This window comes from Sorex fumeus, unplaced genomic scaffold (assembly GCF_029834395.1).
Source record: "Sorex fumeus unplaced genomic scaffold, SorFum_2.1 ptg000021l, whole genome shotgun sequence".
NCBI classification, from domain to species: domain Eukaryota; kingdom Metazoa; phylum Chordata; class Mammalia; order Eulipotyphla; family Soricidae; genus Sorex; species Sorex fumeus.
The window spans coordinates 2,161,036-2,183,235 of record NW_026606078.1 but is presented as its reverse complement, the minus strand read 5'-3'; the positions used below and the strand labels follow the sequence as shown (position 1 = coordinate 2,183,235).

At 41.9% G+C, this 22,200-nt stretch overlaps 1 protein-coding gene across 4 annotated transcripts in view; it reads left to right on the top strand.

Moving 5' to 3' along the window:
* Positions 1-251: 251 nt before the first annotated feature.
* The window catches only part of SIPA1L2 (signal induced proliferation associated 1 like 2), a 162,673-nt gene continuing 140,724 nt past the window's right edge, over positions 252-22,200 (top strand). For all 4 annotated transcript variants that reach the window (XM_056113579.1, XM_056113578.1, XM_056113577.1 and 1 more), the window contains exon 1: positions 252-1,839. In XM_056113579.1, coding sequence (XP_055969554.1) covers positions 363-1,839 — 1,477 coding nt within the window. In that variant the 5' untranslated portion in view covers positions 252-362. The remainder of the gene's footprint in view (positions 1,840-22,200) is intronic.

Here is a 22,200-nt window from a genome sequence, read left to right as displayed (position 1 = left end):
GGCAGAGGTAGGAGAGTGCACATTTAAGAAATCATATAAAATGTACTGAATTTGAACAACAATAAATGTTAATAGAAATTTTCTATCTTTTAATTCAGGTGAAGGAAATACAGCTGGTCAGATGTCTTAAAGAATGGTTTTGAAGAGGACAGACATATACAGAATCATTGCAACATTTGAAGAGAAAATTAATTTGGAGTAATCTTATTCTGGGGATGTTGTTTGCTTTTGGATTAAAAGCAAACAAAATCTACCTACGGAAGAAGCAACTATCTGCTTTTAACGTCACATTGTAAACAGCAATGTAATTAGATTTACATCCATCTTTCTGGTGAGACTTGGAAATTTTTGCCGTGGTAGACATGAGTGACCCAAGGCAGTCACAAGAAGAGAAGCACAAACTTGGCAGAACCTCTTCAAAATTCAAGGAACCTTCCAGAATCATGCAGTCTGATGATTATTTTGCTCGGAAATTTAAAGCCATGAATGGCAACATGGGACCTGCCACTTCTTTAAATCCCTCAAATTCCAATGAGAGTGGTGGTCCAGCTAATGGCACCCCAGCTGTTCCCAAGATGGGTGTGAGGGCCAGGGTGTCAGAATGGCCTCCCAAGAAGGACTGTTCCAAGGAGCTAACCTGCAAAACATTGTGGGAAAGCCAGTCTCAAACCAGTTATGAAAGTGTTGCTTCCATATTGCACAATGGACAGAATGACCAGAGTGATGGTCAGCAAGAGGAACAGCTTGATCTAGATTTTGTGGAGGCTAAGTACACAATTGGAGACATTTTTGTTCACTCTCCTCAAAGGGGACTTCACCCCATAAGACAGAGAAGCAATAGTGATGTTACAATCAGTGACATTGATGCTGAAGATGTCTTAGATCAAAATGCAGTGAACCCCAATACCGGGGCCGCCCTTCATAGGGAATATGGGAGCACATCGTCTATTGACCGGCAAGGGTTGTCTGGTGAAAACATTTTTGCTATGCTTAGAGGGTACCGGGCAGAGAGTTATGACCACAAAACTATGGCCCTTTTTGGGTTCCCTGAATTTTTCCCCTGCGATCCTGCAATCTCTCCCAGCCTTCATGCAGCTGCTCAGATTTCTAGAGGGGAATTTGTGCGCATCTCAGGACTAGACTACATGGACAGTGCCCTGCTAATGGGGAGAGACAGGGACAAGCCTTTCAAACGGAGGTTAAAGTCAGAGTCGGTGGAAACATCCCTCTTTCGAAAGTTGAGAACTGTTAAAAGTGAACATGAAACATTCAAGTTCACATCAGATCTGGAGGAAAGTCATCTGGAGAGGGGCATTCGACCTTGGAATTGTCAAAGATGTTTTGCACATTATGATGTTCAGAGCATTTTGTTTAATATCAATGAAGCCATGGCTACGCGGGCCAACGTGGGAAAAAGGAAAAATATAACCACTGGTGCTTCAGCGGCATCCCAGACTCAGATGCCAGCAGGCCAGATGGGCAATTGTGAGTCTCCTTTGGGGAGCAAGGAAGATCTCAACTCTAAAGAGAACCTGGATGCTGATGAGGGTGACGGAAAAAGTAATGATCTTGTTCTCAGTTGCCCTTACTTTAGAAATGAGACAGGTGGGGAAGGTGACAGGAGGATTGCACTCTCTAGGGCCAACTCAACATCTTTCAGTTCTGGGGAAAGTTGCTCCTTTGAATCATCGCTTAGCTCTCACTGCACAAATGCAGGAGTCTCAGTCCTGGAAGTACCCAGAGAAAATCAGCCAATTCACAGAGAGAAAGTGAAGAGATACATCATAGAACACATTGATCTTGGGGCCTACTACTACCGCAAGTTCTTTTATGGGAAAGGTAAGGAAGAGCCGGGGTATGTGTGTGTTTGTCTGTCTATCTGACTGTTTGTCTGCCTCAGGGATTTTTGTTAGGGACACTTGTATAGTACTGCTTTGTGTTGGCATGTTGAAGATTGTAGTCTCCTGGACTCTCACTTGCTTTCTATCACAGACCAGACCCTCAGCATGCTAGATGATCCCTTTATATGAATCCCCATTTTCCTGCATTGGCTGATTGGTCATTCCCAGTGAGGAAATGCATTCTCTAGTCTCTTGGCCAATTTGTATCATACATGCTGAACCTTGCTAATATTCTCCCTATTAAGATACTTCCTCCCTGATTAACTCTATACCTCTCTTGGCTTTCTCAAGTCTCTCATTGTTTTGCAGTGGTTCATTTTATTTTCCCTATACTTTTTTCCTACACTTTTCCATCATATTTTTGTATGTCTCCTAGTTCCTAATTTTGGTAAGATACTGGAAGTTGTAAATAAATCTTTGTTGAAAGATTATTTAAATTAGCATAATAGGCATATTTAGTTTTCTGGCAATTCTCTAATAGGCTTAAAGGTTATGATAAAAATAATTGTTTGGCATTGTGAATTTGGAAATTCCAGTAATATGTGATAAATTACATTTATTTGATCTACAGCTTTAGACTTAAAGAATACAGTCCTCCAAATTTATAATTTTTGTTTTGTTTTTCTATTTTTTGAGCCACATCCTGCAGATCTCAGGGATTATTCCAGGCTCTGTGCTCAGGGGTCACTCCTGGTATGGCTTGGGGGGGCAATATGTGGTGCTGGGGATTGATTTGGGTTTGGGCAAATGCAAGGCAAATGCCCTACCCACGTACTAATGCCCTGGCCAATCATACACTTGGATCCTTAGTATTTAAATAAATGAGAGTCCACTATGTAAGTGATTGACAGGGAAAAAGCTTCCATGTATGTCAAAAACTCATGCCAAATATAAACTTCACAGGTACCTGACTCTGCCTTTTCAGTGGGGACAGCTTATTGCCTTTGCCCTTTCCTGATAAGGCAGCAGACCTCTCAGAGCTGTGTGCTGTGTGTTTTCAGTTTTATCCATGAAGGACAGGGGTCTCTCCCATTCTCAAGTATCACCTTAGGGCATCTAAGGAGGCAGAAGTGATCAGAGCCAGGCCTGGGACCCTTCTCCTTTTTTCCCTTCTTAAATAAATTGTTCTGTCACTGCTGTGGAGAGCTTCAGGCTGACTGTTCTTTGAATTTATTTGATCTTTTTTTCATTCTTCCAAATGCTTGTGCAGAACCCATTTTTTTTCCAGAGTGTGCTGGGGTGTAATTCAGACCTCAGATCACTCTATCCACATCCAGTCCCTGAAGTCTCTTTCATTATTTTCCCAAGCACTAGATGCTTCAGTGACTATGTTTGCCACCTAAATTGCAAGGATTAGATTAATAATTTGTCTTTTCCCTATTTTTACATTGATCCAAATTTATCCAGTTACCAATAATCATAATATCTTGAATTATATTCATTGGTAGACTGATTAGGATATTGGATATAGGATATTGGTAGGACTAAACTGGCAGGTATCTGTGTTGTGACTAGTCATGTAGTTTTGGTTATCTTTTCGTTCTCATACTGATAGCATAATAGAATTGAAATAAGTTTGTCCATAGATCTTGGTTTTGTATTGGTTCCCTGGTCCTGCCCCACCTTGTTTTCAGGTCTGGCTTGTTATATGCATCTGTATTACCCTTATGATTGATAGGCTTCCAGCCAGTGAGCCTTAAGAATCTTGAACTTTGTGTTTATTATTATTATTTACTGTGAAATAACTCCTGATTCTCAGGATTGAGTTCATCAAGGAACAGCACATAAGAAAATTAAAAAAAAAAAAACTGGGAAAGGAGAGTCTGTAGCAGGAAGTTATTTTTAGCAAAGCAGATCATAGGGGCAGGAGTCAGAGGCCTCAGACACATAGGTGAGGTAAAGGTGAGGTATATGTGTATATCTAAGTCACAGAAACAACATTTTAGGCATAAGATGTAAAACTAAAATAACCAGACTTAAAAATGTGCTAGGCTGGCAAGTAGGAGGCAGCCTGGGGGCATTAATGAAGGGAAGTTGACAAAATTGATACTTGTAGTGGTATTGGTGTTGGAACATTGTGCAGCTGAAACTCCTCTATAAGTAATTTTGTAAATCTAAATCACAGCACTTTAACTTTAAAAAAAATGAAAGAAAAAAAAGGAAAGAAAGGAAAGAAGATCATAGAGAATTGACCTTTCCACTTAGAGTCTGTACTAGCAATAAGATAATCTTTTAGAAAGTTAGGCCCTGAAACTTCAGGCAGTGAATCATTCTTGCTAGCTGAGTTTTGCAAGTAGTGGGTGAATTCTCTCTTTAAAATAATTGGTTCATAAAAACCATATATATAATACATATATATATGCACATGCTTAATTTTTTATTTATCACCGGTATGTCATTTACACTTTTTATATCTCTTGGTGTGTATTTGTAACAAAAAGCTGATTATTTTTGTTCTATGGGGTTTTTTTTATATCTCTTGGTGTGTATAAAACAAAGAGCTGATGTTTTCTGTTCTATGGGTTGCCTCAGTTTGCTCCATTAATGTTTTTAGGGTCTGCTAGTGAGATAATTTTAAATTCTTAGCTTTTGTTGCCTTTGCCTGCTTTTTTTGTAATTTTTTTCTGTTTCATTTGTTTTTATAGTGCTGGAGATGGAATTCAGTCTCATGTATGTAAGACATGTACAATCGGGCCACACTCCTTTCTGATGATTTTTAAGTGCTATGTGTGAATGCTTTGTTTCTCTTTTTCTAATTTGCTATTTAAGATTTCCCAGAGAGCTTTAGAAATGACATCATCAAACTTGGTATATTTGAATGAGAAAGAAAAACAAACTTCAAAGAAGATGCTGGGAGTAGAAGCTCCTATATGGACATAGACTTGTGGTTTGGCAGTTGAAGTCTTGTTCTCACCAGCTGGTTCTGGGCTTTGCTGTGGAGCTGTGTGCGACTGAGTCAGATCACTGAATTCTAAGACTTTGCACAGCCTTCAAAATGAGGATGTGGAGTAGTGATCTCTCAGGTCACTTTGACATCAGTGTGCTGTGAGTTTTTGCTGTGGAAGGTGCTGCTGTGCCTTCTAATGGGATGTGGGAGTCAAGGCATAGCATCCAGGAAGAGAGAGAATAGATCCAATCCTAGAACCTCTCTGTCCTATGGCCCTGAACTGTACCTGCTTCTGTAGGAACTGTAGCTCTTCCCTGTGGGCCTGTGTGATTCAGAATGTGATTGTTTATAATAGTCTCTGCTGTACTCAGGCTGGTCTCTGTGTGAAACCACCAGATTAAAGGTAGAGACCACAGGTGGGCTGTAGTCTCCTGTGATGTGGGAGCAGACAGGTAGAAACTTAGTGGCTTGAACCCCTGCCCTTTTATTTGCAAGTGCTTCATACATCACAAGATGCAGGATCATGTATTTACAAATGAAGGCCATGGGCAGATTGGCATTGGGTAGTTAATTTTTTTCTTTTCTATTTCTTTTCTTTTCTCTTTTCTCCTTCACTCAGTTTTCCCCCACCCTCTTTGGAAGCAGACTCTCAGGGTCAAGCTCTAGAGTTTTTGTTTATTTTTTTTAAATGCTTTCTGGAGTGCCTTTCTATTGTTTTCTCCATCTTTATTGTTGAGTGGGAAACTTCATTTTCAAAGGAATTAAAATACTCCCAATAACCAGGAAAGGTTTCAAGTAAAAAGTTTAATCATGTGGTTTTCTCTGTACTGGGTAGTTAACATGAAATGACTATTCTTTATATGAGGTATACTCCTATGACACATCTCAGAAAGTTTTAACAACTTTGTGAAAGGATTTATAGAAGGGTGTGGCTTGCCATCGCCATCTGTAGCAATAGCACTTGTTGGGGCAAGTCTCTCAGAGGCCTTCAGTGAGACAGCATTCTCAGAGTCCTCGAGGATCACAGCCCACTGATCTCCCAGTAGCTTTCCTCCTTTCCATAAGGAAAAAATAGCTGTTTTTCATTGCCGATTGTTTCTCCTCTGAAGTTCTGAGTGAAAGCCATTTCTTCCTTCTCTGAGCTTCCTGTTTGTGAGACAGGCCTGTGAAGGCAGGCTCCATACATATGGAATTCTAGTTGCAATTGTTTGAATACTTTCTGGACTGTTGGTGGTACAGTGAGGATTTTTGCCTTCATTTGTACCTCCATGGCACATGGGATTATCGCTTTGATGGCCCAGCCCACACCAGGGGAACAGCAAGGAGAGGCCAGGTGTTCTAGTTCACTGACAAGACTTGGTGCGTTTGAGAAAGCTGGACACCTACCGTGCCCCTTAGGAGATCGACAACAGTTCCTTGGCCTATTTAAGGGCTCAGAAACAAGAATATCTCTAGAAAGTTAAATGTGTCATTTGTGGGTAAACATCCAGAGGAAACGTTTTTTTCTAGGCCTCTTGGCTTTGTCTTTACATAGGAATAAAATGGAAAGCACCAAATTGTTGTCTGAACCATTAGGAGTGCTGACCTTCTGCTAAGAGTATGTGTGTTACTCTGAGTGTAGACGACCATACTCTGGTAGACCATCTCTACCCTTTTTATTGTTTAGAAGTAGGAATGGCACATAAGGGAGAGAAGCAAAAGACCAAGACATAAATGTCACTTCCATAAGAAATAATCATTTTCATAAGCAATATTCACCATGCAGGGTTTCTTCTCACCCTTTTAGGCATTTTGGGGATGTAAATGACATCTACTACTGTTGCTATGGTTCTTGCTTTGGCTGATCATCCTTCCGTACCATAAAGTAGAGAGCTGCATCAGCATATCAAGAGCCATCATCATTATGTGTCATGGTGGCATAGGGAGATACTACACATTGGCTAACCCAGGCAGAAGAGTTATTGACTCTGTTTGCTTTATTTCAGAGAAAAATTTTGCCAGGTTGCTTTAACAATGGTAAAAGAGCATCCGTTTCTTATCCTCTTAGATGTAGTCCACATACCAAGATAAGACAGTCAAATCGAGATGCTCCTTTTAACCAGCTTTGACTTGAAATGTCTTTTTTAATTGAATAAAATTTGGAAAATTATAAGCATGTAAGCCACAGCCTTCACCTGTTATATTCAAATATATGCTGTGCTCTGTAACTAACTTCTAAGGGACAGAGTATAAAAAGTGTTCAGGGGGCCTGGCACTGAGCCAATCAGGTGGTGAAGGTGATCCTGGTGAGCATCAGCAAGGATAAATTGCATGGGAATGGCAATTCTGTGGTTGTCCTCTCCAAACCTATAACCTCCGCTTAATTAGGAAAACTAGCAGACAGAGCTTGCAAAATCTCTACCTGGTTTTCCTTAAAATCATCCCAATCACCTGTCTGTCACTGTCTGTCTTCCCATTGTTGATCGATTTGCTCTAGCAGGCCCAGTAACATCTCCTTTTTGAGATTTGTTGTTATTGTGTTTGACATATTGAATATGTCATGGGTAGCTTGCCAGGCTTTGCCGTGCGGGTGAGATACTCTAGGTAGTTTGCCGGACTCTCCAAGAGGGGCGGAGGAATCGAACCCGGCTCGGCCCGGCTGGCTGCACACAAGGCAAACGCCCTACCCCTGTGCTATCACTCCAGCCCTCTCAATCACCTAATGCAAGGAAAGTCTGGGAAACTGTCACAGTCTAAAAAACCTGGCTTGACATGAGGACTAAATGAAGTGTGTGGTCCTGGATGGGATGACAGGAAAGAAAAAGAATATTTGCAAAGATCTAAGAAAACTTTAATAAAGTGTAGACTTTAAAAAATAATAATATATCGACATTGGTTCATTAATCAAACAAATATATCAAAGTAATGTGTCAGTAATGAGTAAACTGGATGAGGGGTTATCTTTGAGGCTTCTCTATAAATTGAAAACAATCATAAAATAATTGACTAAAGATACTTAAGTCATGATTTTTTATTTTTTACGAAAGTGTATCTTGAAGCTAGAGAGCTAGTACAGCAGTCAGGGTGCTTCCCTTGCATGTGGTGACCAATCTGGTTTCCATAACCAGCACCATGTAGGGTCGGTGCAGGAGTGATCCCTGAGCATAGGACCAGGAGCAAGCCCTGAGAACTGCTGGGTGAGACTCCTATGCAGAAACAAACAAACAAAATGGCAATCTTAAAACGTTAGAGGAAAACAAAAGAAATTTTTATGTACTTCACAAATGTACAAGTTTACATTACTTTATTAAGCTATCCTAGTAATTTTGTCAGCAGCTTACTAAATTTGAATTTCTCCTGAAAAATCTATACTCAAAGTGAACGTTATAAGTCACTTTGGATAAATTTAGTTCCCAAATCTCCCCAACTGTCTACAAAATGCCTGGATTCCTTTTATTCCTTGAGGTGTTCTCTAACTAGTCCAGGAAAAAAAAAATATAACATTAAGACAACTTTTACAGAAGACCTAAGTTGTTGTTATAGTGGCAATTTCTAAATGTTTGACAAGGCTCCTTTACGACTTTGTACTTTAGGGATCCTGATATTTAGGTTCCAAAATCAAAAAACTTTGATTTTTGTTCTGCTCTGTTTCATATAAAAAGAATATGCCAGTGACAACTAACTTGATTTTTTTTTCTTCCCAGTATTGCTTCCCAAATCTCCTGGGAACCATGCAAATTTTAATTATTTTTAGGAAGATTGGCGATTTCTACAAAAGAAATTTTTGTCTGTTTCCAAATGAACTGGGTTTCCAAGGAAAGATAAAAGAACAGGATAATAAACCTGTCTTTATAAGGTTGCTGTCTGTCCCCAAGACCCCGTTCCTTCCCTTTTGAATGCCTCTGCCTCTTTCTGGAATGTCTCAGGGCTGTGCCATTTTGCAGTCTAAAAAGTAATTCCGCTGTAGGATCTGCATTTTCTTTAAGGGCCTCTTTCCCATAAAAAATTTTAAAGCTTTCTCGTTATTAACTACTGTCTTGCCCAGCTCTTTATGAACTTAATCTTTCCTCCAGAGGTAGGCTTTGTCCTTAGTATTTTTAATTAAAGAACAATATTTTTTCATATAAGCAAATAAAAAATGAACATCAAAATATAAATAAAAAGAAAATGAGAAATAAATAAAGGATTCTAGAATTGGTGTAATAACCCTTGCACCTCACTTGACACTACTGCTTTCTGACTGGGGTGTTATCTCTATGCTAGGAGGCAGAAGTGTACATTGACCCCAACAAAAGTCAAAAGTCTTTGATGGGGGCAACAATATGGTCTAACTCCAGGCACAGACATTATGAAGCCTAGTTCCTCAATTAGTATCCTGGCTTAGTTTGGCGGCCAGTCTTTGAATGCCATTGCACCTCATCTACAAGAGGAGATAATACAACTATCTCCATGAAGGGCTTAAAAGAATCTTAGTACTTGTCTCATGGCACATATACCACCTCCCACCCGCAACTGGTTCTGAAATAGATGTAGCACTGTAGCACCATCCTCCCGTTGTTCATCGATTTACTCGAGCGCGCCCAGTAATGTCTCCATCGTGAGACTCGTTACTGTATTTGGCATATCGAATATGTCACAGGTAGCTTGCCAGGCTTTGCCGTGCAGGCGAGATAGTCTCGGTAGCTTGCCAGGCTCTCTGAGAGAGGCGGAGAAATTGAACCTGGGTCAGCTGGGTTGGCTGCGTGCAAGGCAAACGCACTAGCCACTATGCTGTCGCTCCAGCCCGTGAAATAGATGTATAAGAAGAAATTTGTCCACACCACTGGTGCAATATTTCTAGGGCAGCACTTTTTTTTTACTTTTATTTTTAATGGTTAAAAGATGAAGAGAGGAAGAGATGGAGAGAACCATATGACTGGGTGGGCCCTGGAGAAAGGTATGTGGTGAAGTCTGCCACCCCTCCCAAACATCCCATTCAAACACATTCATGTCAGTTTCACTAATGTGCCAGTTGTGGGCTGTAGTCCACTTTTACATATCAAATGAACCTCAGTGCTGAGCGATGGATGGCTGCATTTGCTTTGAATTTCATACCCTGTGGCTCTTTCACTGGTTTATACAGTCACTGAAGAAAATTAATAGGGAGCTGGACACTATTAAAATCATATGAGTGAAGTGAGCACAACCTAACAATCATACTATTCTGAGATACAAATGCCTCTCTTCTTGGACATAATGGACTCAGTTCTTAACCCTTCTGCCTGGCCTGCATTGCCTCACAAACAGAACTCTCATTGAGGTCCAGGGGTTGGGGGAACCTTATAGGAGGAACTGCCCAGTTGCTTATATGATGTAACTCCTGGCTTTTTGCTGGGACCATGTGAGCTCTAGGGAGTAGCGCTCAGTTGCCTTGCTTGCAGTGGTTAACTGGGGAAACTCCATTCCACTTGGCTTATTGGTGCAGTAAGTTGGAAGACTAGGTCTTCAGAGCATAAAATCTCAGCATTCTTAGAAGCAGTGTAAAGCCTTCCTTAACTACTTAGTTCAAACTAAAAAAGTATTTTCACTTTTTTTTCCACTTAAAAGTAAAACGAAAGTGTAACTCATAGTAATGATTCTCACCTTTCAGCACTTACTAGGTGAAATCTTTCCCACTTTCTCTTGTGTAGCAACCAATATCACCCCCCCTCCAAAAAAAAAAAGAATTCTATGAATTCTTGGTAGCTTTTAATAGCTACCTTACTTCTACAGTTTTTAAGCTTTTTATTCAAGGTTTTCTGAAAATTCTGGGTTTTTTTTAAATTGTTCTAATGTTGAGGGCAGATTTATTTTCTCTACTTCAAGTCCCATTTATATTTAATCAATGCATTCTTTGATTCTTAAAAAATTAAAAAATAGTTTAAGTCTTTTCATGAATCTTATTCCTTTGAATTGCTTTTCTTAGGTGTGCTTGGGGCACACCTAAGTTTGCTTCCTGATTCTGTCACACCTAATTGTGACTATGGTCAAATTATTTAGTCTTTCAGCTTCAAAATTATTATCAGGAAACAGGGGATCAGATGGCACTGTCTTCTCTAGGTGAAGAGGACAAATAAGTAGATTTATGTGTTATTGTTCATATTATTACTCCCATTGCATGTCAGACTTTCAAACTTAGCAAGTATATTGGTTTAATTTTGCTTCATGTAGCCTTCACATAGAAAAAAAATGCATTATTTTCCCATAATGGTAAATTCAGCAATTTAACCCATGAAACATTAGCAGGGCATTTGGGGTTTCATGAGAACTTTTATTTGTTTATTTTTTGGCTTTTTGAGTCACAATTGGTGATGTGACTCCTGACTCTACACTCAGAACTTACTCTTCAAGTTGCTTAGGGCATCATATGGGATGCCAGTGATCTAACCTGGTCAGCCATGTGCAAGACAAACACCTTACACACTGTACTATCACTCTAGTCTCCTCATTAGTTCTAATGTCTTGATATTTTTGTCTGCAAAATCAGTTCTCTTGTTTTATTCATTCACTTATTTATCTCTTAGTTCTTTTTTCCCCTTTATGACTATTTGAGAGCTATGCTTTAGGGCAGGGGTTTGATTTAAAATCACAGTCACGGTCACAGTCCTCCCATTGTTCATCGATTTGCTCGAGTGGGCCCAGTGACGTCTCCATCATGAGACTTGTTGTTACTGTGTTTGGCATATCGAATACGTCACGGGGAGCTTGCCAGGCTCTGCCGTGCGGGTGAGATACTCTCGGTAGCTTGCCAGGCTCTCCAAGAGGGGCGGAGGAATCGAACTTGGGTCGGCCATGTTGGCCGCTTGTAAGGCAAGCGCCCTACCACTGTGCTATGCAGGGACTCAATTGAGGCAAAGGGGGCTTGGTTAGTGGGGTGAAAGAAGATCCCTCAAAGTCGGGATTTTAGAGAGCAATTGCGTTATGTAAAAGTAACATAAAAGTTGAGATAAGTACCAGGAGGTCTGCTCCACGGCGTGGAAGCTGGCAGCACATGCTGAGGCGAAAGGCAGCTCAGAGAGACACGGGAATACGAAGTAAAGGGTGTTTGAAGGATTCACTTGGGATACGAGATGTGTGCTGAAAGTAGACTATAGACTGAACATGATGGCCACTCAATACCTCTATTGCAAACCACAACACCCTAAAGGAAAGAGAGTGCAAAAGAGAATGCCCTGCCACAGAGGTGGAGTGGGATGCAGGGGGATAGGGTGGGGAGTGGGAGGGATACTGGCATCATTGGTGGTGGAGAATGGGCACTGGTGAAGGGATGGGTACTCTATCATTGTATAACTGAAACCCAAGCATGAAAGTTTGTAAGTCTATAACTGTACCTCATGGTATTTCATTAATTAAAAAATAAAGGAGGGGGTATGATGCCGCCAGAAGGTCAATCTGTACCTATGAGGTGAGTGCATCAGCAGCCTGATGGCAACGTCAGACTTTCAGATACCCCAAAATTGCTGCTGTGCCTTTGGCCAGACCCCCAAAACTTGGGGCAAAGTTTACCAAGAAAGTAAACAGCTACACAATGGAGTACTATGTAGCTCTTAGAAAAGATGAAGTCATGAAATTTACATACAAGTGGTACAATATGGAAAGTATCATGCTAAGCGAAATGAGTCAGAAAGAGAGGGATAGACATAGAAAGATTGCATTCATCTGGGGGATATAAAGTAACAAAGTATGAGATTAATACCCAAGAATAGCTGAGATCAGCACCAGGAGGATTACTCCATAACTTAGAGGCCAGCCGGGTATCCTAGAGGAAAGGGCAGTTCAGATAGAGAAGGGAGCACCAAATAAAGGATGTTTGGAGGATCCTCCCAGGAGGGGAGATGCATGTCGAAAGTAGACTATGGACTGAACATGTTTGCCACTCAATGCCTCTTTTGCAGACCACAACACCCAAAAGGAGAGAGAGAACACAGGGGATTGCCCTGCCACAGAGACAGGGGGGATAGGGGGGTGGGGATGGGAGGGATATTATCCATGGTGATGGAAAATGGGCACTGGTGGAGGGATGGGTATCTGATCATTGTATAATTGAAACCAAAGCACAAAAAATTGTAAATCTACAACTTTAAAAAAAATAAAATAAAATAAAGGGGGAAAAAAAAAAAGAAAAGATGAAGTCATGAAATTTACATACAAGTGGTACAATATGGAAAGTATCATGCTAAGCGAAATGAGTCAGAAAGAGAGGGATAGACATAGAAAGATTGCATTCATCTGGGGGATATAAAGTAACAAAATATGAGATTAATACCCAAGAATAGCTGAGATCAGCACCAGGAGGATTACTCCATAACTTAGAGGCCAGCCGGGTATCCTAGAGGAAAGGGCAGTTCAGATAGAGAAGGGAGGTAAAGGTAAAGGCCCTCCCGTTGATCGTCGATTTGCTCGAGCGGGCCCAGTAACGTCTCCATTGGAGACTTTGTTGTTACTGTGTCTGGCATATCGAATACTCTCGGTAGCTTGCCGGGCTCTCCGAGAGGGGCGGAGGAATCGAACTCGGGTCGGCCATGTTGGCCGCTTGTAAAGCGAACGCCCTACCCGCTGTGCTATCGCTCCAGCCATACGGCCGGAGTCTACGGCCATACCACCCTGAACGCGCCCGATCTCGTCTGATCTCGGAAGCTAAGCAGGGTCGGGCCTGGTTAGTACTTGGATAGAGAAGGGAGCACCAAATAAAGGGTGTTTGGAGGATCCTCCCAGGAGGGGAGATGCATGTCGAAAGTAGACTATGGACTGAACATGTTTGCCACTCAATGCCTCTTTTGCAGACCACAACACCCAAAAGGAGAGAGAGAACACAGGGGATTTCCCTGCCACAGAGGCAGGGGGGGATGGGGAGATGGGGGTGGGGGGATATTATCCATGGTGGTGGAAAATGGGCACTGGTGGAGGGATGGGTATCTGATCATTGTATAATTGAAACCCAAGCACAAAAAATTGTAAATCTACAACTGTACCTCATGGTGTTTCACTAATAAAAAAAAAAAGGGAAAAATAAAAGAAAAAGAAAAAAAAAAGAAAGTAAACAGCTAAAAGTTAGGTATGTGGGAGACACACCCACAAACCACCTCCGGCTCAGCTATATAATTGGAGGCATGGCCTCTCTGGTTCCTGGTCAAACTGTTTAATGGCCATGATCCCAGAGTCTCAGAAACGAATCTCGGAACCCAGCGGCTTTTGGCAGAAATGCATCCTGTTCCTGCAGTAGGTTACTGGCGCTGGGCCACTCCAGGTGGGAATAGGTTTTGTGCCTTGGCCTGTTCCCCCTGGCAGCTTGGTGACCACCATCCTACAGAGGCCACTGGACAGTCAGGTTTGGGCCTACAGTGACGAGACACATGGGGCCTCACCAATGGGGGTGGAGCCGACTCTTTCTCCCCTTCCCAACGAGCCCCCACGTCACCGCCTACAAATGACCTCTCTGACTTCTGATCAAGCTGATTAATAGCCGTGATACTGGAAACTCAGAAACAAATCTTGAAACCCAGTGGCTTTTGGCAGAAATGCATATGGACTGCATACAGGGTGGCTGCCGGCTCAGACCTTATTGGAAAGCCAGGTATGAGCTGGCAGTGGTGGGGCAACTGCAGTCTCATGGAAAGGGGGGCGGTACCGGCTCGTCCTTCATGCCCTACCGAGGTCACGAGTTGCCCCCCACAAGTGGCTCTCTGGCACGGCCATGGCTCCAGAGGCAGAAGGACTTAATCCAGATCCTGGAAGCTTGCGGCAGAAAAGTGAATGGACCATGCATTAAACTACGGCGACATGCCTCCCCAGGAGGGAAAGGGTGTTGCTCCTTTCCGCCTTTTCCCCCCTGGCAGCAAGGTGACTGCCACCTCAGAGCGTATTGGAAAGCCAGATATGAGCTGGCAGTGGCGGGGCAACTGCAGTCTCATGGGAAGGGTGGTGGTACCAGCTTGTCCTTCATGCACTACCGAGGTCATGAGTTGCCCCCCACAAGCAGCTCTCTGGCATGGCCATGGCTCCAGATGCAAAAGGACTTAGTCCAAAGCCCAGCAGCTTGCAGAAGAAAAGTGAATGGACCATGCGTTAAACAACGGCGCCATGCCTCCCCACAAGGGAAAGGGTGTTGCTCCCTTCTGCTTTTTCCCCCTGACAGCAAGGTGGCCGCCGCCTCAGAGCTCATAGGAAAGCCAAGGACAAGCCGGTGGTGATGGGGCAACTGCAGTCTCATGGGAAGGGGGGTGGTACCGGCACGTCCTTCACGCCCTACCGAGGTCAAGAGTTACCCCCCACGAGTGGCTCTCCAGCACAGCCATAACACCAGACACACAGAAACCAATCTTGTAATTATCTGGCTCTTTGCAGAAATCCAAAATCGTGGCCGTGTGACATTATGATGATTCTCATAACCAGCTATAGAAAACAAAATATTTCACAATGCCTCTTCAGCGATTCTGATTGTTTGGGGGGAAATTCTAAACAACAATGGTACATCTTTTGTCAAAATAATGAATGTAATAAATATAGAGAAGAGTTAAGTGGAAATCATCTGCCTCACAGGCATTTGGAGGGGTGGGAGTGGGTGTATACTGGGGTACTTGGTGGTGAAAAATGAGTACTGTTGAAGGGAAAGGTGTTTGATCATTGTTTGACTGAGACTTAAACCTGAAAGCTTAGTGACTTTTCCCACAGTGATTCAATAAATAAATATAACAAGAAAAAAATAAATTAAAAAATATTAAGGTGGAGTTGATGCCCATTTCAATCAGCTAATCAGTGGCTGAATAAATATCAGTACTCCTACCCCCCCCCCCCCAAAACAAAAAGGGGAAAGAATGTCGGTCAAAATGAAAGAGAAAAAAAAAGTAGCATAAAAGCTTCTGCTCTGCATGTTAACCAAATAAAGACTTCTGGGTGCAGTGACTTTGGGAAACCTATAAATGGTGTTGTGGTTGGCATGGTATGGAGCCATTTAAAAAATCATATCAGATAGAATTACTGGTTTTGACATATCGAATACACAATAGATAGCTTGTGAGGCTCTGCTGTGAGGGCGAGATACTCTCGGTAGCTTGCCAGGCTCTCTGACAGGGATAGAAGCTTTTGGGGTGGCCTCTAATAGCCCTTGTAGGTGTTCCCATGGTTCAAACCATATTTGGACCCTATCAAATATGGTACGGCAATTCTGTAAGATGCATATTAAGTGTCTTATAATGTGTTTCATCAGTAAAGAAATGAACAGCACCCGGCCCAGACAAGATCAGACCTGAACTCCTGAAGAACCTGCTGCCAGTACTCATCTATATGCTGGCTCGGTTCTTCACACGCTACCTGTCAGAATGCAAGGTTCCATCCCAATGGAAAACCAGGACTGTACTACTGTACAAGAAGGGAGACATCCATGACATTGGCAACTATTGCCCAATCTGCCTATTGTCTGTCACCTACAAGCTGTTCACTCAAATCATCTTGAATAGGATTGGCAGAACACTAGATGAAGGACAACCATGCGAGCAAGCCAGGTTCCGCAAAGGATTCAGCATGGAATCAACCATATCCACACAATAACCAAGCTCATTGAGGTTTCTCTGGAGTTCAAGATTCCGCTCCGTCTAACGTTCATTGATTTAAAGAAGGCTTTTGATTCTGTTGAGATGGAAGTGGTCATTGAAGCTCTAGCCAATCAGGGCATTCAAACTCAATACATCAGGATCCTCCGTGAGCTGTATTACGGATTCCATACCAGGATCTCACCATTCTACAAAGAAATAATCATCCATATCAAGAGAGGGGTTCGGCAGGGTGATACCATTTAACCAAAACTCTTCAGTGCCACCCTCAAGAATATCATTTGACGACTGGAATGGGAAGGAATGGATGTGAAAATAGATGGTCGGTAACTACACCACCTCCGCTTTGCTGATGACATTGTTCTAATAACAGCAAACATTAGTCAAGCAGCACAAATGCTGGCCGACTTCTACTGTGAGTGTGAAAAGGTCGGACTAGAGCTGAATCTTATGAAGACAATGATTATGAGAAACAGCCTTGTTCCTGACGCCCCATTCGCTCTCAACAGAACGACCATCTCCAAATGCAACAGCTATGTGTACCTAATAAATAAATATAACAAGAAAAAAATAAATTAAAAAATATTAAGGTGGAGTTGATGCCCATTTCAATCAGCTAATCAGTGGCTGAATAAATATAGTTGAGAAGTCAACATGATGAATGACCTGGCACCTCAGTTGCTCAGAAGGAAGAGAGCGTCTTGGAACACCTTCAAGAGTGTCAAAGAAATAGATAAGAGGATGAAAAACCTCAGGCTCCAGCCACATCTCTTTGATTCCACTGATTCCACTGTTCTTCCTGCATTAACATATGCCTCAGTGACCTGGGCCCTATGGGAACAGGATGAGAATGCTATTTGGGTTTCTCAAAGAGGAATGGAAAGAGCTATGCTTGGAGTATCACGTTTCACTCAAATGAGAGAAAGAATCCGGAGTTCCAACCTCTGTTGATGATCAAGAATTAGGGATGCTGTCTCATTTGCCAAGGCATCAAAAATCAGATGGGCTGGACACGTAATGAGATTTGGAGACAACCGCTGGACTAGAGCCGTTACTGACTGGATTCCACGGGACGTCAAAAGACCATGTGGCCGCCCACCTACCAGGTGGTCAGACTTCTTCATCAAGATCCTGAAGGATCAGTTTGAGGCTCTTCGTGTTCCTAGAACAAACAGACGCCATTGGGCTACACTAGGACTCGACAGGGACAAATGGAGACATTACTGGCGCCAGCTTGAGCAAACCAACGATTAACGGGAAGTCAAGTAATCAAGTGATCAGATAGAAGTGTTGGTCCCGACCTTCTGTCTTCTGGATGCCCTGCAGTACTGAAGAACCCAGTTCCCCATCTAAGGTACTGGAGTACATATAAATAGCCTTTAGGTGAAGGTCTCATAGTGCCTCCTTCTTCCCTCTTCTGAGTTTGTTTTTTATTGTTGTTGTTGTTTTGATTTTTTTTTTTTTTTTGCTTTTTTGGTCACATCTGGCAATGCACAGGGTTTACTCCTGGTTCTGCACTCAGGAATTAGCCCGGGCAGTGCTCAGGGGACCATAGTGGATTGGCCGCGTGCAAGGCAAACACTATGGCCGCTGTGCTATTGCTCCAGCCCCCAGGGTTTCTTTTTTTTTTTTTTGACATCAAAATTACACTATAGAGATGCATTAAATCTCATTTCCCATACTGCAGTCTTTTTAACTGTTTTCCTTATCTTGGTCTATTGTATTTGCATGATATCTAAATTTTCAGTTTGCTTTCCTGCAGTCTTGTCACAGCTTTCCTTTTGCTGTGATGGATTTTATTTGATTCACCCATGAAGCAGTTTTACGGAAATCATGTGATTGGGATATGGTTCTGTATTGTGGGAGTGAAATTGCTCACTGTCCTCCCACACATAGGAAGACTGTCAAGATGCCAATGAATACTCTAGGTTTTATGACAGGGACAGGAGGGGTCATCTGAAAGGCTATAAACTTGGTTCCTCTCTGGAAGATTTGGAGGTGGGAAGCACTGTCCCTGCTCTTTTTAATCTTGACAATGACAATGTGTTGAATGTTCTTTTGGAAAGCCAGATAGCATGCTAAGTCACAAAAGACAATGATCCAGGTGACCTGCTGTTTTTCTTGGTGAAATTGAAACTGTAGAAAAATCCTTAAGAAAACAACTAGGAGGCTGTCAAGCTAGCATTTGCAATGATGTAACACTTGTAAGCAGCAACCACATCTCTGTTTGGGAAGGGGTGGGATGGAAAATGAGGTGGGTGGAGAAGAGAGGATTTATTTTGCACTACTACTATCTTTGCTGAAAAGTGTAATATTTAGGCTTTTTATTGCATTTAAAAATAGAGTTCTTGATAGAAATTATTCAGTAAAATTCTATATATTGAACTGCTTTCTTTTAAAAAAAAAAGTAACCATGGGGGGGGCAGAGAGACAGTGTAACTTGGCAACTTGCCTTGCATGAAGCTGACCTAGGTTCAATTATTAATATCAGATATGGTTTCCTGGGTTCCTCCAGGAGTGACTCCTGAGCACAGAGCCAGGAGTAAGTCACTGGAAGTGGCCCCAAAACAAAAAAAGAAAACCATGAGTGAGCTATAACCTCTTTAGGTGGCTACAGATCACTATTTTGAGGTTAAAAACCTAAGGTTGACGCTGAATTACATGGGGTTATTGTTAGTGAAATCAAATTGCCACACTTGTGGCTTATTTCATGTTCTCATCTTTTAAAAAAGAAGTTTTTTTTTTATTAGTATCAAATGTGAATGATAGCACAACAGTAGGACATTTGCCTTCTGTGCGGCCGGCCTGGACGAACTGGGTTCTATTCCTCTGCCCCTCTCAGAGAGCCTGGCAAGCTACCGAGAGTATCTCGCCCACACAGCAAAGCCTGGCAAGCTCCCCGTGACATATTCGATATGCCAAACACAGTAACAACAAGTCTCACAATGGAGGCATTACTGGGCCCACTCGAGCAAATCGATGAACAATGGGAGGACAGTGACAGTGACTGTGTCTATCTTCATTTCTCTCTAGTGCTAATGATGATAAATATATACATACGTATGGATATATATGTATTATATAGATATACACATATATTGTAGTGGGGGGTGGTCAGATGCTAAGGTTAAGAAAGTTTCTGTAACTAACCCGTAAGAAAGGTTCTATAACTAACCCAAGATTAGACAGATAATAAATAGCAAAGCCCAGATTTGGTCTGGGCTTGGTCTGGGCTCCTTTTGTTGGTCATTTTCTAAGATTTTAAGCTGTGAAGTCAAGTTGTTTATATTGGCCCTTTCTTCCATCCTGAGGAACACTTGCAGAGCTATAAACTTTCCTCTTACCACTGTTTCTGCTATGTCCCACAGGTTCTGGTAGCTTGTGTACTCATTCTCATTTATTTCTGGGAATCTTTTGATTTCTTCTTTAATTTCCTCTCCAACCCACTGGTTGTTCAGTAGTGAGCTATTTAATTTCTAGAGGTTTGATTTGTTTCTCTGCTTCTGCGAGTGATTAACTTCTATTTTAAGTGTATTATAGTCTGAAAATATAATTAATGCAATTTCTATCTTCTTGATTTTATAGAGGTATGTTTTGTGACCCAGCATGTGGTCTCTCTTGGAAAATGTCCCATGTGCACTGGATAAGAACTTATATTCGGCTTTGGGGACATGAAAAGTCCTGTATATATCTACTAGCCCTCTCTCTTCCATTTAATCCTTCAAAGTCAGCATTTCCTTGCTAAATTTTAGACTCGTTGATCTATCAAGAGGCGACAAGATAAGTCACTGTTGAAGTCTCCAACTACTATTGTGTTGCTGTCAGTGTCCTCCTTGAAGTCTGTTTGCCTGGCCCCTCATTGGGTGCTTACATATTTAGGAGTGCAATTTCTTCCTGGTGTTCATATCCCTTAATTAAGAAATAGCCTTCACTGTCCCTTCTAACACTTTTCAGCCTAAAATCTATGTCATCGGATACTAGTATGGCCACCCCAGCCTTTTTGATAGTTATTTGCTTGAAAAATTGTTTTCCAGTCTTTGACATTGAGTCTGTGTTTATTCTGACTATTCCAGTGTGTTTTTTGTAGGCAGCAGAATGTTGGATTTCGTTTTCTTTTAATTTTATTTTCATAAAGTTGTTATACAGTAATTGATTACATTCATTATTTCAACACCAACCTTACCACCATTACACCATCCCACCACCATTATTTCAAATTTTCCCACCACCATTACAGCCTGCCTGCAGGCAGGCAGATGCTAAATAATTTTTTTTCTTGTTTGTTATGAATAGTATGAGATGTCCTCCAGACATAAAAGTGGCCACATAAGGTAAAGGTAAAAAAGGTAAAGGCCCTCCCGTTGATCGTCGATTTGCTCGAGCGGGCCCAGTAACGTCTCCATTGGAGACTTTGTTGTTACTGTGTCTGGCATATCGAATACTCTCGGTAGCTTGCCGGGCTCTCCGAGAGGGGCGGAGGAATCGAACTCGGGTCGGCCATGTTGGCTGCGTGCAAGGCAGACGCCCTACCCGCTGTGCTATCGCTCCAGCCCTGGAATTTTAAAACTTTAAATAACTGCAGACTGGAGACATCTCTGCAGTGAGCTAATTGAGTCTGAGATTCATTTGTGAGCCCCTGGATCATGGCCTTTAGTGCACGTAAAATGGCACCCAGAGGCAGTTCATGGGCAAGACAACCAGGACCCTGAAAGGGCGGGGAGATGGGACGGAGTGGCCCATCCCTGATTTCTTGAGGCCTAGAATTTTCAGTCACCATGTACCTGGGTTTTTCATTGGGTTCTGGAGGTTTAAGGCTGCCGGGATTCATTTGGGGCAGATAGAGGGACGATGCCTGCTCCCATCTGAGGCGCCTCACTGAAATCAGCCTGGCACAAGATCCGGAGACATCTCTGGGTGAGCCTCTCAGTTCCAAGACTCATTTGTGAGTCCTGGATTCACGTGTTTAATCCGTTTTGCCACTTTGTGTCTCTTAATTAGTACAGTTAGTTCATTGACATTGAGAGAGGCTATTGTCATGGGTATTTGTGCTATCTTTATATAGAAATTTGTTGTATTTGTGGGGGTTGTTTTGCCTTACAGTAGCTCCTTCTGTCTGTCTTTTAAATTTGGTTTTGATTGTTCGAAATTTCTGAGCTGTTGTTTATCCATAAAGTTGTGTATGATTCCTTCAGATCTGAATGAGAGTCTAGTCAGATAAAGTATTCTTGGTGAGGCATGCATGTCATTAAGTTTTTAAATTATACCCACCATTGACCTTGGGCCTGGAGAGTTTCTTAAGGTAGGTCTTGCTATAAATCTAAGGGACGATCCTTTGTATGTAATTTACTTCTTTTATCTTGCTGCTTTCAGTATTCGATGTTCTGATTAGGCTTTTCTTGGGGTCTTTTTATTGAAGTCTCTTTTAGTTGGTACCCTTCAGGCTTCTTGGATCTGGATTCCTGCATTGTCCAGCTCTGGTATGTTATCAGTGATGATTTCTTTAACGGGTATTACCTCATTGGGGTTTCCTCTCTGTCTGTCTAGAACTCTGATGATTCTTATGTTATTCCTCTTGAAATCATCCCAAATGTCTCTTAGCTGACCTTGAGCTATTTTAAGCTATTTTCATCTTCTGTTGTTGCCTGTATACTTTCTGGAACATACCCTCAAGATCACTGATTCTGCCTTCAAATGTTGTTATTTGACTATTGAGGGCATCCATTGTGTTTTTAATTTCATCTACCGAGTTTTTTACTGTTGACATTTCTATTTGTAACTTTATATTTCTGCTTCATATCTTTCTGTATTTTATTGGATAATCATTCCATAGTTTCTTTGAGCTCATAGAATATCCTCACCATTTTGT